The 12,650-nt window shown below is 37.4% G+C and overlaps 1 protein-coding gene across 1 annotated transcript; it reads left to right on the plus strand.

The window, feature by feature from the left end:
* Positions 1–5,764: 5,764 nt before the first annotated feature.
* Positions 5,765–12,401, plus strand: LOC149021345 (protein FAR1-RELATED SEQUENCE 5-like). The gene is made up of 3 exons (XM_089147443.1): positions 5,765–6,704; positions 6,804–6,991; positions 12,201–12,401. Exons 1-3 carry the CDS (start codon positions 5,765–5,767, stop codon positions 12,399–12,401), a joined length of 1,329 nt encoding a protein of 442 aa, XP_089003569.1.
* Positions 12,402–12,650: the final 249 nt, after the last annotated feature.

Raw genomic sequence — 12,650 nt, forward strand, 5'->3', positions numbered from 1 at the left:
AAAGGAGGCTTTGAAATAAAGAAAGGTAATATTGGAAACTTTGAAAATATAATGCATGCTATCTCATCACTTAACCCTATTATTCTAGTAGTAACAGTACAATTGTTATACGATTCAATCCAAACATAAAGATTGTAATGTAATAGAATGAATTTTAAGGGGCGTAAACATAATTGTTTATGAACACACCAGGTAAATGTAATTTACTATACACACTGTAGTTTCATTACACAATTCAAACTTGCAATCTTAGTCTTAGGGCTACTACTCTTGTAGTTGCAGCAGTAGCAGGAGGTCCTTTATGTCTTAATGATTCGTTTAGCAAAGTGGAAGCTAAACAAGCATAATCACTTCTTTAATAAGATGAACTTGGAGTATGAAACGAGGAATTCAATCTACTCTGATCAACATTTTGCATTGAAAAACTTAAGAGTCTCAAATTTATCTTGGGCTAGGGTTGAAGTGAGGCCAGTAGCCTGGCCCAATTCGCTCCTTAGCCTGGAAATCTCAGCCCATGGGCTGAAAATTTTGCTGCTTAAGTTCTATCTAGCTTAGTGCAGGTTTGGGGCATGCTCAGGTTGTCTGATTAATCCCACACTGGAACTGGATTTAGGTCTGAATGATTGATTGATCCTGCATTTCTAACATTGTGGATTGGTCTGCAGCTTTATCTTGATGGCTTGTGCCAATTGATTCTCTTCCAACTCTACCAAGTTATGGATTTTTATTTGTGGCAGCCACATATACAAAATGCGATCGAACAGTGTTAATTGAAAATACGGGGGGTTTAGTTGTAAATATAACTTTCTTTTTTTACACTAAAGGGTTTTCGATTTTACCAATTTACAAAAAAAAAAAATCTCTAATTCTACCCAATTCTAATCACTGATTTCAAAAGCCCTAGATCGAGTCGAGTTCGATAATGACATGAATCAAAGCAGATCTGCAACTTTCCCCTCCCTCGCTTTCGTTTAGTGGCTTAAACCCCTCGAATCGAAGTAGAACATTAACATAAAGTTTACAACATTTGATTGCAACAAATTCCACTTGAATTCCCCTTTGTTGAAATGGAAAATCACTAACCTATAGCAGAAGTTGGTGTCTAATTTTTCTCACAAGGAATCAAGAAAGGGGTTGTGGGCTTACAAACATAAACACAAATTGAAGGTACTTGTTGTGTTCCATTCACATTTTTAATCGGCCTCCAATCATTGACCATTACCTTTTTGCCGATGACCGAAAAGGAACCAGGAGGGAGAGGATCGCCACCATCATTAACCAGAGAAGAACATATTAAGAATGGCTCTTCAACATCTTCATCTTCTCGCTGTTTCTCTTCACCATTCGAAGGTTATTCCTTTTACAAGATTTCTATAGGGATGAAGAATCAAACTCGATCTAGGGCTTGTGAAATGAATGATTAGCGTTTGATAGAATCAGAGTTCTTAGGTAAATTTGCAAAATCAAAAAACCTTTAGTGTGAAAAAAGAAGTTACATTTACCACTAAACCCCTGTAGTTTCAATTGACACCGTTCGATAATATTTTGTATACGTGACAAAATTTGGACGGTCGGCTGTTGCAAGTAGTGGCTACCGCAAATAAAAATCCCCAAGTTACCAACTTCACCCCTCATGTGTATTGCAGCAGAATTATAAGAAGAAGTTCAAAACATAAAAAAATTATGAATAAAAATTAAAAATAATCAAAACACCCAACTTGGTTTATCCACCAATATGATGTGTTATGTCTATGGGTAGAAAGAACTTTCATTATGCAAGAAGAAGATTAAATGGAGATTGTCTTTTAATCAATCGCCGAAACAATATTACAAAAACTCACACAGGCCCCAAGGCGAAAATCTTCAAATGACACAAGGATTTAGAGTAGGTCTACCCATGGTAGATGTCACAAAACAGATCATTCAAGCCCCCCTCCAAATACGTTAATGTGGGTAAATTTTCAAGGCTGGGCATAAAAATTCATGTCATACAATAGTTTGTGATTAGAATGTCATTCACATTGGAGGACCCTATTCGAAAGACTAACGCTATGTAAGTTTGCATAGGTGGGGAGGGAAAAAAAGAGAGGAAAATAACATGTAAGCCCCATATGTAATGGAGCAAAGGAGAACGATAGGAAAAGAAGGGATTTTGTGAAAAAAATGTTAAATGTGAGTACCACTTTATTGTTTTTCATATTTTTTCACAAAATTTCACATAATTTGTAGGGTTTTGAAAATGTATGAGGTGAGAACGTTAGTATGTTATCTCAGTAGACAAGCTTCCTTAATTTAAGAAAGTTTGTTTGCCAATTTTTTCATCCAAGTGAACCAAAAAAACCATACTTTGAAATTTTATGAAAAATTTTATTTTTTCAAATTTTTTCAAATTTTTTCGCACTTTTTTTTTTCAAACCCACTTTTATTCCCAGCCCACCTTTGTTCCAACAAACAAATGGTGCTTAAGGGTATTTTCTATCCTCTCGCAAAGGAACTTCTAGCACTTGCAACCACCGCTGACAAGATCTCCATCTCATTTGTAGAAATGATAAATATGGCCTGCACCCTCTCCTTCCTTCTAGTTAAGACACAGCGAGTTTTATTTAGTGAGGGTTCTGTGTTTATTTTCTTTCTCGTGCAACTCACATCCTTTATCTTGCGTATTCGTGTCTTGTTGCAGGTAGTGTATGTCTGTCTGTAATGGTCTTTATTTATTTGGATTTGCAAATTAGTTTATCACTGCAATATCTCATAGATATGTTTACATTATCCACTTGCAGTTAACCTTTGATTTTTTTATATGGTTTTGGATAGAATGGATAACTCTGTGCAGGACTCACTAGTTCAATTCATGCCGGATGTTTCCCTACTGGCGCCGCCACCAAACAGAAGCAATTCTGCGACTGGAGCTTCGATTGGAGCTATGTTTTGGTTGGTAAAATTTGCATGGGCAAACACATTACGGCGCAAATGGTAGCTAGAATGTTGGCTCCGGCATAGGTTCTCAATAAGGATTTGAAGGTTCACCATTACCAGAGCCCAACATTCTTAATCCAGCCAATGAATTCGGAGGAAACAGACATTGCACTCCACAATGGCCCTTAATGGGTTCCTGAAATTTCGATTGAGTAGATGAAGTTTGATGAATTCGCTATTTGGGTCCATGTTTACAATACTCCCTCTTATTTTTTTTTTTTTGGTCCCACTAAGGTGTTGATTTTAACTTTGTGTGTTTCAAAACTTAAAAAAACTTTTTTTTTTGTTTTTTTTTTTTTTTTTTTTTGGTTTTGTTTTACTTTTTTTTTTCCACCCCCCCCTATTCACCATTTTTATTATTTTTTATTTAATGTGAGCCGTTGATCTTTAACATGTGAGCTTAAAACAGTTTTAAGTGAAGTAATTGGTTCGGCTCATGCGGTTCGGCTAAGCCCGTTTCAAAACAAAACGGTTCACATCCTCAGAACCGAAGCATTCAAACGTATTGTTTCCCTCTTCTCCTTCATTCGCTAGCCTAAACACAAATTTGGAGAGAGAGAGTCGGAGATTTCTGAGATTTGGTTTCTTTGACGACAACGACGAGTTAGGGCTCCTAAAATCTGCAGCGTGAAGAGAGAGAGAGCTGCGTCTTCTGCGAACGATTCTGCGTGAAAGAGAGAGGTCAAAATCGAGGGAAAAAACAGGGTTTTCTTCGTTCTCACTCCATCCTGCGAACGCATTTCATTCTTTCTCCGTTTTCTCACTCCCAACTACATCGCAAGCAAGGCCACTGTTACAGCCATTTTCAGGTCGACCATCACAGCTCTACAGGTCTATTTTTACTCCTTAAATCTGTATTATTTTTCCTTATAACCACGTCTTATGATTCCTGCCTCCTCTCTACTGATACAACCCTTGTAAATATATAGCCTTTGTATGGTGTGGGTAAAGCCGATTGCTGTTGGAAATATGGGTCATGCTTTGTCTGTTCTTCAGAAAAGGAGGATGGATTGTCTTGTTTTATATTGAATAATTTGAACTCCCAGTCTCGAATTGCATTATTCTTTTGTTGCTGCAGCTATTGTCTCGGGGGGAAAGGGTACATCACAAGATAAAATTAAGACCATTAGGGAAGCTGGGGTGACAGTTGTGGAGTCGCCAGCAAAGATTGGTGCTGCCATGCTTGATGTCTTCAAACAACGGGGTCTTGTGTGTTAGCTTAGACAAGAGCAATGTCTTCAAACGGCTGACTTTTGTTACCTTATTTTACATAAATCATTCATGCTATGAGTGTAAACAATGTTTTGTAAGTCCATTACTCTTTTCACCTGAAGGCCAAAAGCTATTTTCACCTGCATGATGACACCTAAGGTTTGGTAGTCAAAAATGGATCTCATTTTTCACTTAATCATCATGTTCTCCTTTATGTTAATCATTGTGTAGAACACATCAGAATTAGAAAGTAAGAGTTGCTTTACTAGAAAGCATCATCTCCACAGCATTGACAGCTGCAAGTCCGACAGAGCAGCTTGACATAGATGCCTTGTGTAGCGCAAATGGCCTTGCATGCATTTTTGTTCGTCTTTAATGTACTTTTATACTTTGTCATTTATATGATTTAGTTGAGAGCTTACCCTAAGTGGGGTATTTATATTTAGTAGAATGTGGTAGAGCCTAAGGAGGGGGCATGATTGAAGCTTTTAGTGTCTTCAATAAGAGTGATATGCAGAGGGGAGAAAGGAGTGAAGGGACAGAAAAAGAAGCACTCATCCTCTCTCCTCCAGCTCATTACACTTCAATTTTCGAATACGTTATGCTATATTTGTAGATCATTAAAGATATCAAGGAACAAGTACTTGACAAAAGATAGAGCAGTACGAAGTACTAGAAGAATTTGGAAAAGGGGCTTTTGGTTCTACTCTTCTTGTGAGGCATAAAATTTGTATGTATTAGTGTTTTCAATGCTTTTTGTTTTGCTCTTCTTGTAGTAATGTATTATTTGCTGAATGAATAATTTTCTTTGTATCCTTAATTCTTGTTTTATTTACACAATTGTGGATTCTTGTTTTGCTCTTTTTTTCTGCACTTCTCTATTTTCTGCTGAATATGATGTTATTGTAGCTCTGTTTCTAGGAGTTACATAATTTCTGTTATAGCTATAGCTCTGTTTTTGAATATAGTTTCTTCTGCTATTAATGATCAGGTTTTATGGGCATTGAGCTTTTATATTTAAGTTTATTGATGCAATAGGCCTCTTTTGCTCATGTAGGAAATATGTTTAGCTGAAGTTAATTCTAGTTGGCCACCTAACATGTTGTAAATGGTTAAGGAAAGATATACATTTTCAGTTTCATTTATTCCATCAATATATATATTTTTTTGCACCTTTAATTTTCATTGTGTTGTGTTATTTGTTGATGGAAGAATGAAATTTTATTAGATACACCGAATTGTAATAAAATGTTTGAATTTTAGACATGTTTCCTCACATTTGGTATTTATAATTGTATCTCAGTGACTGATTGGGTAATTTATTGCAATGGCTGGTTGTCCTGAGCCTCAAATTGGCATGAGATTTACATCAGAAGAAGAAGCCTATACTTTTTATAACCAATATGGGCGTAATATTGGATTTAGTATAAGAAGAGCCTATTGCCATAAGAACACAGAAGATCCAACTGTCATTGTGCAAAGGACTTATGTTTGTAGTAAACAAGGAAAGCGGAAGGAATAAGATAAAGTGAGAACAGTACATCGTCCAGAGACTAGAACTGGCTGTGGTGCAAAGATGAGCATATCATTACAGGCAGATGGACAGTATGAATGTAAAGACTTTATTGAAGTACACAACCATCTTCTTCACACATCAAATACCGCACATTTTATGCGGTCTCAGCATGCAATATCTACTACCCAAGCTACTGAGATAGATATAGCTGAGAGAACTGGACTGGGGACCAAATTAACATTTGATTTATTGGGTTTCCAAGCAGGAGGGAATGAAAATGTTGGCTTCACCAAGAAAGATCTACAGAATTATCTCAATACCAAACGGCAACGTGATTTAGCTTTTGGGGAGGCTGGGAGTTTGATACTTTATTTAGATAAACAACGGGAGATAAACTCTGCTTTTGTGTATTGTTTACAGATGGACAATGAGGAAAAGATAACAAATATATTCTGGGCTGATTATGGGATGCAGTGTGATTATGAATTGTTCGGTGATGTGGTAGTTTTTGACACTACTTTCTGCACAAATAGGGAATATAGGCCCTTGGGTGTATTTGTAGGCTTCAACCATCATAGAACTGCAGTTATTTTTGGTGCTGCTTTGCTTTATGATGAAACTGCTGAATCATTTAAGTGGTTATTTGAGACTTTCTTTAGAAGTAATGGTCAGAAGAAGCCGAAGATCCTATTCACTGATCAGGATGCTGCAATGGCAAGGGCAATAGCAGAGGTTTCACCTAGTACCCATCATGCATTGTGTTGTTGGCATCTTTTGCAAAATGCAAAAAAACACCTCGGGTATATGATGCATGAACACTCATTATTCAGCAACTGTTTGAAAAAATGCATTTGGGATTACACTGAAGTTGATGAATTTGAAAATGCATGGAAGAATTTGAGAGAAAATCCTCGGCTTCAAGACACTTCTTGGTTGGATAAGACATATAAATTGAAAGAAAAATGGGCATGTTGTTACATGCATGAACTTTTCACAATAGGTGTGAGGAGCACACAACTTGCTGAAAGCATCAATGCGGATCTGAAAAAATGTCTGAAGTCCAGTTTTGATCTTATATGATTTATGGAACACTTTCAAGATGTTGTAGATGCAAAACGTGGCAATGAACTAAAACAAGAGTTTGATGCACGAAATACCATACTTGGGGGTTTCCATTCAAAGATAGGTGTCTTGAAAGAAGCTTTCAGAGTATATACTCCAAATATATTTAAGATGTTTAAGACGGAGTATGAGTTGAGTCTTAGCCATGTTATCAAATCCAAGAGTGTAAGTGATTTAAATCATCATTATGTGATCTTGGAAGAAAGTGAGTGTGAACATAAGATTGGAAAGGAACACAAAGTGTTGCATAATCCAGCTGAGGGGAGTATGACATGTAGTTGTAGACTATTTGAGAGAGAAGGCATTCTTTGTAGTCATGCCTTGAAAGTCTTAGGTTACTTACAAATAAACTCCATTCCTAAAAGATATATTTTGATGAGATGGATGAAGGGGATAAGAATATTGTCCCTAAATGACAGGAGAGAAATGGAAGGTATTGAAGTAAATGACAAACTAAGTCACTTACAACGGTATAGGATGATGGTTCCCAGATATTTGAAACTTCTTAATGAAGCCTGTAGTACAGAGGTTGGATTTAAGATACTCGATAGGCATGCTAATGGGATACATCAGGAGCTTGAAGATGAATTTGGTGTAAACCATGTTGACCATGTTTCAACAAAATCTGCTGAAATATATACACAAATACAGCTTAAAAAGAAAGAATCTCAAAAAGGTGGATCAAAGAGAAAGAAGCCCTAGTATGAAAAAGGCGGTAAACAAAAATAGAAGGAAAAAGCCAGTGGAAGGATAGAGCTCCATCGACGTACCATCATCCGGAATACCATCTTCAATGACCACATTGGGTTTGCATGGTGGATATGAAGATATGCCACAGTCTAGTTTCTTGTCACTGTTACAGGTATAATATATATACAAAAATTCATTTAAAATTACTGTTAAAAAATATTTTTTTCTTTTAAATTACCATAATGTTGTTTATATGTGTTGTTGGATTATACAGCAAATAGGTACCTCACAGGGTTCAACAGTGTGAACGGGTTTCCTTTGCCATTTGGTTTATTTTCTTTTTTAGTGGAGTATGTTTGCGATCTTTTTTAGCCTAGGCGCACTGGAGTGGTGTTCTCCAAGTAATATCTCGGTTTTGTTTCTTAGTGAGGCTTACATATAACATACCGCCCAACTTCCCTTGTGAGGCTTATATATCTAACTCTTTTAGATTTGTATGTTATTTAGGGGCCTGAGTTATATGCACAGTGTTCCTTGAAGTTGCCACAGGGACCTGAAGCCTCAAAATCCTCTGGTATGTTCTTTCCAACAATGCTACATTCCATTGTTTTGTAAAGCATATTTTCTTTTTGTCATTTTTATGCTTCAACTTTGTACCCTAGTTTAGTTGTATGATTCCAGACTTTTGTATTGAAAAACATGAAGCATAGCAGTAGTACTGCGAAGTGTGATATTCTCACAAGTTTATCTTTGATTGGCACATAGGTTGAAGCTAATGTTGGTGCACCGCAAGTGAACTGCCGTGAACGCATTTCTAAAATCGCAGCAGTGAAGTATGTGCACAAGAAGCAGTCTAGAATTACAAATTGTTCATACAAATTCTGTTTGTAACCATTTCGTATGGCTCTGTTTGTAACCATTTCAAATGGCTCTGTTTGTAACCATTTGGTATGTTGGAAATGTAATATTATGATTTGAGGAAATAGAACTACAAATTGTTCATCCAAATTCTGGACATGTATTTTGTAACTTGATTGAAGCAAATTTGAGAATGATATTTTGTTGGTAAGGTCATTCTTCAGGTTCATGCTAGGTACCCATTTTGGATCTATGGCCAATTCCTTGTTTTATGCATTTTGCTGATGATATTGTTTTGGTAGATGACACATAACCAGGGATTAATGCCAGGTTCAAGCTATAGTGATCAACTTTTGAGATGTCTTATTTTGTGAAGCTTAGCCAAGCTATAAGCGTATAAGTAGGCTTCACTAGTTGTGCTTGAATTAAGAAATTATTAATGGAATTTCTATTGTTTTCTTGTTAGTGTGGGTTTTAGATGGGGCTGGTTACAGGAGTTGCAGTGTAATGTGGTGGTTGTAGAATAGAGAGGTTTGGGATAGGATGCAGGTTTGGTTGTTGCTGTGGTGGTTGTGATGAAGGGTGAGGGAAAAAAAAGAAAGAAGAGTAAAGGCTTCCATGGACAGTTGGAAGGTAAACGACACCACGCCTTTTCTTACCTCCTACTGGACGCTTCATTATCCTTGCAAGGTTGAAAGGCTTCAACGGACAGTTGGAATTCTATAATGACGATGTCTTTGTCATGGGTGAAATAGAAGTTGTCAATTATTTACCTTCAACTCCAAATTCGGTGTTGATTAAGAAATGGTTTGTGGGGTTGTGTTGTTGTAATGGACATGGCTTGAATGCTGTGGTAGAGCACTCATGATCATGATAACGTGCATATTGCGTAACACCAATGAAATGGCACCATGCCGTTTCACTAAAATGGACATATATCCTTTTAAAATTTAAAAAGGCATGGTGCCGTTTCCAACGCCTGCAAAAGGGCACCATGCCTTTTCATCACAGTGACAAAAAGGCATGGTGCCGTTTCGCTGGGGTGTGAAACGGCACCATGCCGTTTCACTAAAATGCATACGGATTAAAATTTAAAAGGCATGGTGCCGTTTCCAACGCCTGCAAAAGGGCACCATGCCTTTTCATCACAGTGACGAAAAGGCGTGGTGCTGTTTCGCGCGGTTGTGAAACGGCACCATGCCTTTTCACATGGGCATATATTCTTTAAACTAAAATGGCATGGTGCCGTTTCCAACGCCTGCAAAAGGGCACCATGCCTTTTCATCACAGTGACGAAAAGGCGTGGTGCCGTTTCGCGTGGTTGTGAAACGGCACCATGCCGTTTCACATGGGCATATATTCTTTAAATTAAAAAGGCATGGTGCCGTTTCCAACGCCTGCAAAAGGGCACCATGCCTTTTCATCACAGTGACGAAAAGGCGTGGTGCCGTTTCGCAGGGGTTTGAAACGGCACCATGCCGTTTCACATGGGCATATATTCTTTAAATTAAAATAGCATAGTGCCGTTTCCAACGCCTGCAAAAGGGCACCATGCCTTTTCATCACAGTGACGAAAAGGCGTGGTGCCGTTTCGCGGGGGTGTGAAACGGCACCATGCCGTTTCATATGGGCATATATTCTTTAAATTAAAAAGGCATGGTGCCATTTCCAACGCCTGCAAAAGGGCACCATGCCTTTTCATCACAGTGACGAAAAGGCGTGGTGCCGTTTCGCGTGGGTTTGAAACGGCACCATGCCGTTTTACATGGGCATATATTCTTTAAATTAAAAAGGCATGGTGCCGTTTCCAACGCCTGCAAAAGGGCACCATGCCTTTTCATCACAGTGACGAAAAGGCGTGGTGCCGTTTCGCGTGGGTGTGAAACGGCACCATGCCGTTTCACTTAAATGGGCATATATCCTCTATAATTAAAAAGGCATGGTGCGTTTCACTAAAATGGGCATATATCCTTTATATTTAACAATCTGGGTTGTTTGTTTTTTCAAAGAAACCAAGTTTTGAAGGATGAGAATTGGTGATGAAGAGAAAAAGAGAGGCACTTGTCATTGTCTATACTTTAGCACAAAGTATATTCACTCTAAAATTAAAAGATGAGAAACACCGAGATTAAAAGCTAGCTATATGATGCCATCCCAAGCATAGGTTTAGAGGCCAATTTTGTTTGGTAAGAAGTCTATTGCGTACAAAATTAGGGTTGGTTTTTCCCCATGTAACGTAAAAGTTAATGTGGTTTCAATTTAAATGAGCTATTATTAGGAATAAACTTATTTCATTTTACTTTGAATAACTCATGTGGCAAGTTTTGGAGATCCAAATTAATGGATTATACTCCGATAGAAAAACTTAAGTTGCACCACAGTACCACAGTGTCACAGTATCACAGTATCATAGTTAACAAATAGTGAGCAGAACAGCAAGATCAAAATAATGAGGTTTTTTTTTTTTTTTTTTTCCCCTGGATAAAGGCATTTCTATTAAACTTAAATCACCAGATAATATACAACCTAAATTCAGATAGCGATACAAAGCATGACTCAATTTAAATTCACCTTTCACAGCCAATACTGAATCTCGTGGGTAAAAGATGCAGGAGCAAACTACAAAAAAAAAAATCAACTTCTCACCTGGAATACAAAAAATAAAACTAAGCATTTAATAAATACCATGCCCTAAACACTAGTCATGAAGCTGACATCTTCTTTCCAAAATTTGAACTACAAACAACTTCATGGAGCTGGTTCCTCAACATAGATTCTCAACTTCATGGAGCTGGTTCCTCAACATAGATTCCCAACACCTCTTCTTGCTTCCTTTTGCCGCACGTATCCTGATGCAACCTTTCTCCTCTACTAGGGAAACATATTCCATCACTTAACCTTTGACAAAAAGTAACAGCAGAGCATTGAAACATGGTTTGATAATTGGCTCCCAGATATCTCTAGTCTTCCTCCTTTCCTGCATGGTACAATATATATATTAACTCATCAATTTAGAAGTAAATTCAACAGATATAATTATTTCTCAGGCTTTGAACTAGTAACTAAACAAGTCTCCTCAAGCTGTTCAAACTTCCAATGCAAGATTGCAAGAACTTTATTACTAGTGATAGGGAAGATTCACCCATATTTCACATTGAACATATATGTATAAATTAAATAATTGAACTACATGAGCCCCAAAAACCTGACAATCTAATTTTGTTTGTTTTCCAATCAATCGACCCCAAGTCATCACCTACTCAAAATCTAGATAGATTAGTAATTACAGCTTACAAACAGCTTACCTACTCAAAACCTCTCTCTCTCCCCCTCCCTCTTTGTTTGATTATCAAATTGGCTTGCCTAGAGGAACAAATCGCCATGAATTAATGAGACCAACTGCTTGTGCATATCTGTATAGAGTGACCAAAATCTTCCTTCTTCTCGGACCTAACTAGCAAGACGTGTAATTCATTGAAATTAAATCTTACTAGGTAAGCTACAAACAACATTCTGGGTTCTGTAAGCATGAGCACTCTCCATTTTATCCTATGTATTTATTTTAGCATCCTCTTCTTCTTACTACATTTTCAGAGACAAAATATTCTCAAAAAGAAAACCACTTCCCTACCATCTATTCCACTTGAACAGTAACCTAACAGATTTTCACTATATTTATCTTCATATAAATGACAACATGACAAAGTTCTAAAGCAAACATATCAATATAAGAGATTGAAAGCAAAGCATTTAAACACTTACTGTATCAATATGAACCAGTATTGCACTCAACACGTTGTGTTTTCCTTCTCAGAATCTGATGTAGAATTTGAAGGAGATGTTGATGGAGATCTTGTGGGCACCGGAATCTGCAAGTGATGAGCCATTTGGTCCAGCTGATGAGCCATTCGGTCCTGCTGACGAGCCATTCGGTCCTGCTGATGACGCATATAAAGAACATGTTTCTCCAATTGTGCATATCTTCCATCCATATGCTGTTGAAAAGCCAACAATTGATCATGTGTGAAGTGTGACTCCTCATTTGCTGGAGGATGTGCTCCTAAATCTGGAGGAGGGTTTTGAAAATCTGCCACTTCTCCACAAGAAAATTTTGTACAACGAATTATAACTTCTTTCTCCTTAGAAAGTTCCTCCCCCATAACATCAACTCCAAATACCTTAAATATGTAACTTAGGACTCTACCATAGGGTAGACCACAATTGTGTGTCACTAAAGCACATTGCATCATCCGAAGAATGATGAAGGGCAGGTTTA

Source organism: Hakea prostrata, chromosome 3, assembly GCF_041222555.1.
Source record: "Hakea prostrata isolate BN-2017 chromosome 3, UWA_Hpros_2, whole genome shotgun sequence".
Taxonomy (NCBI): Eukaryota; Viridiplantae; Streptophyta; class Magnoliopsida; order Proteales; family Proteaceae; genus Hakea; species Hakea prostrata.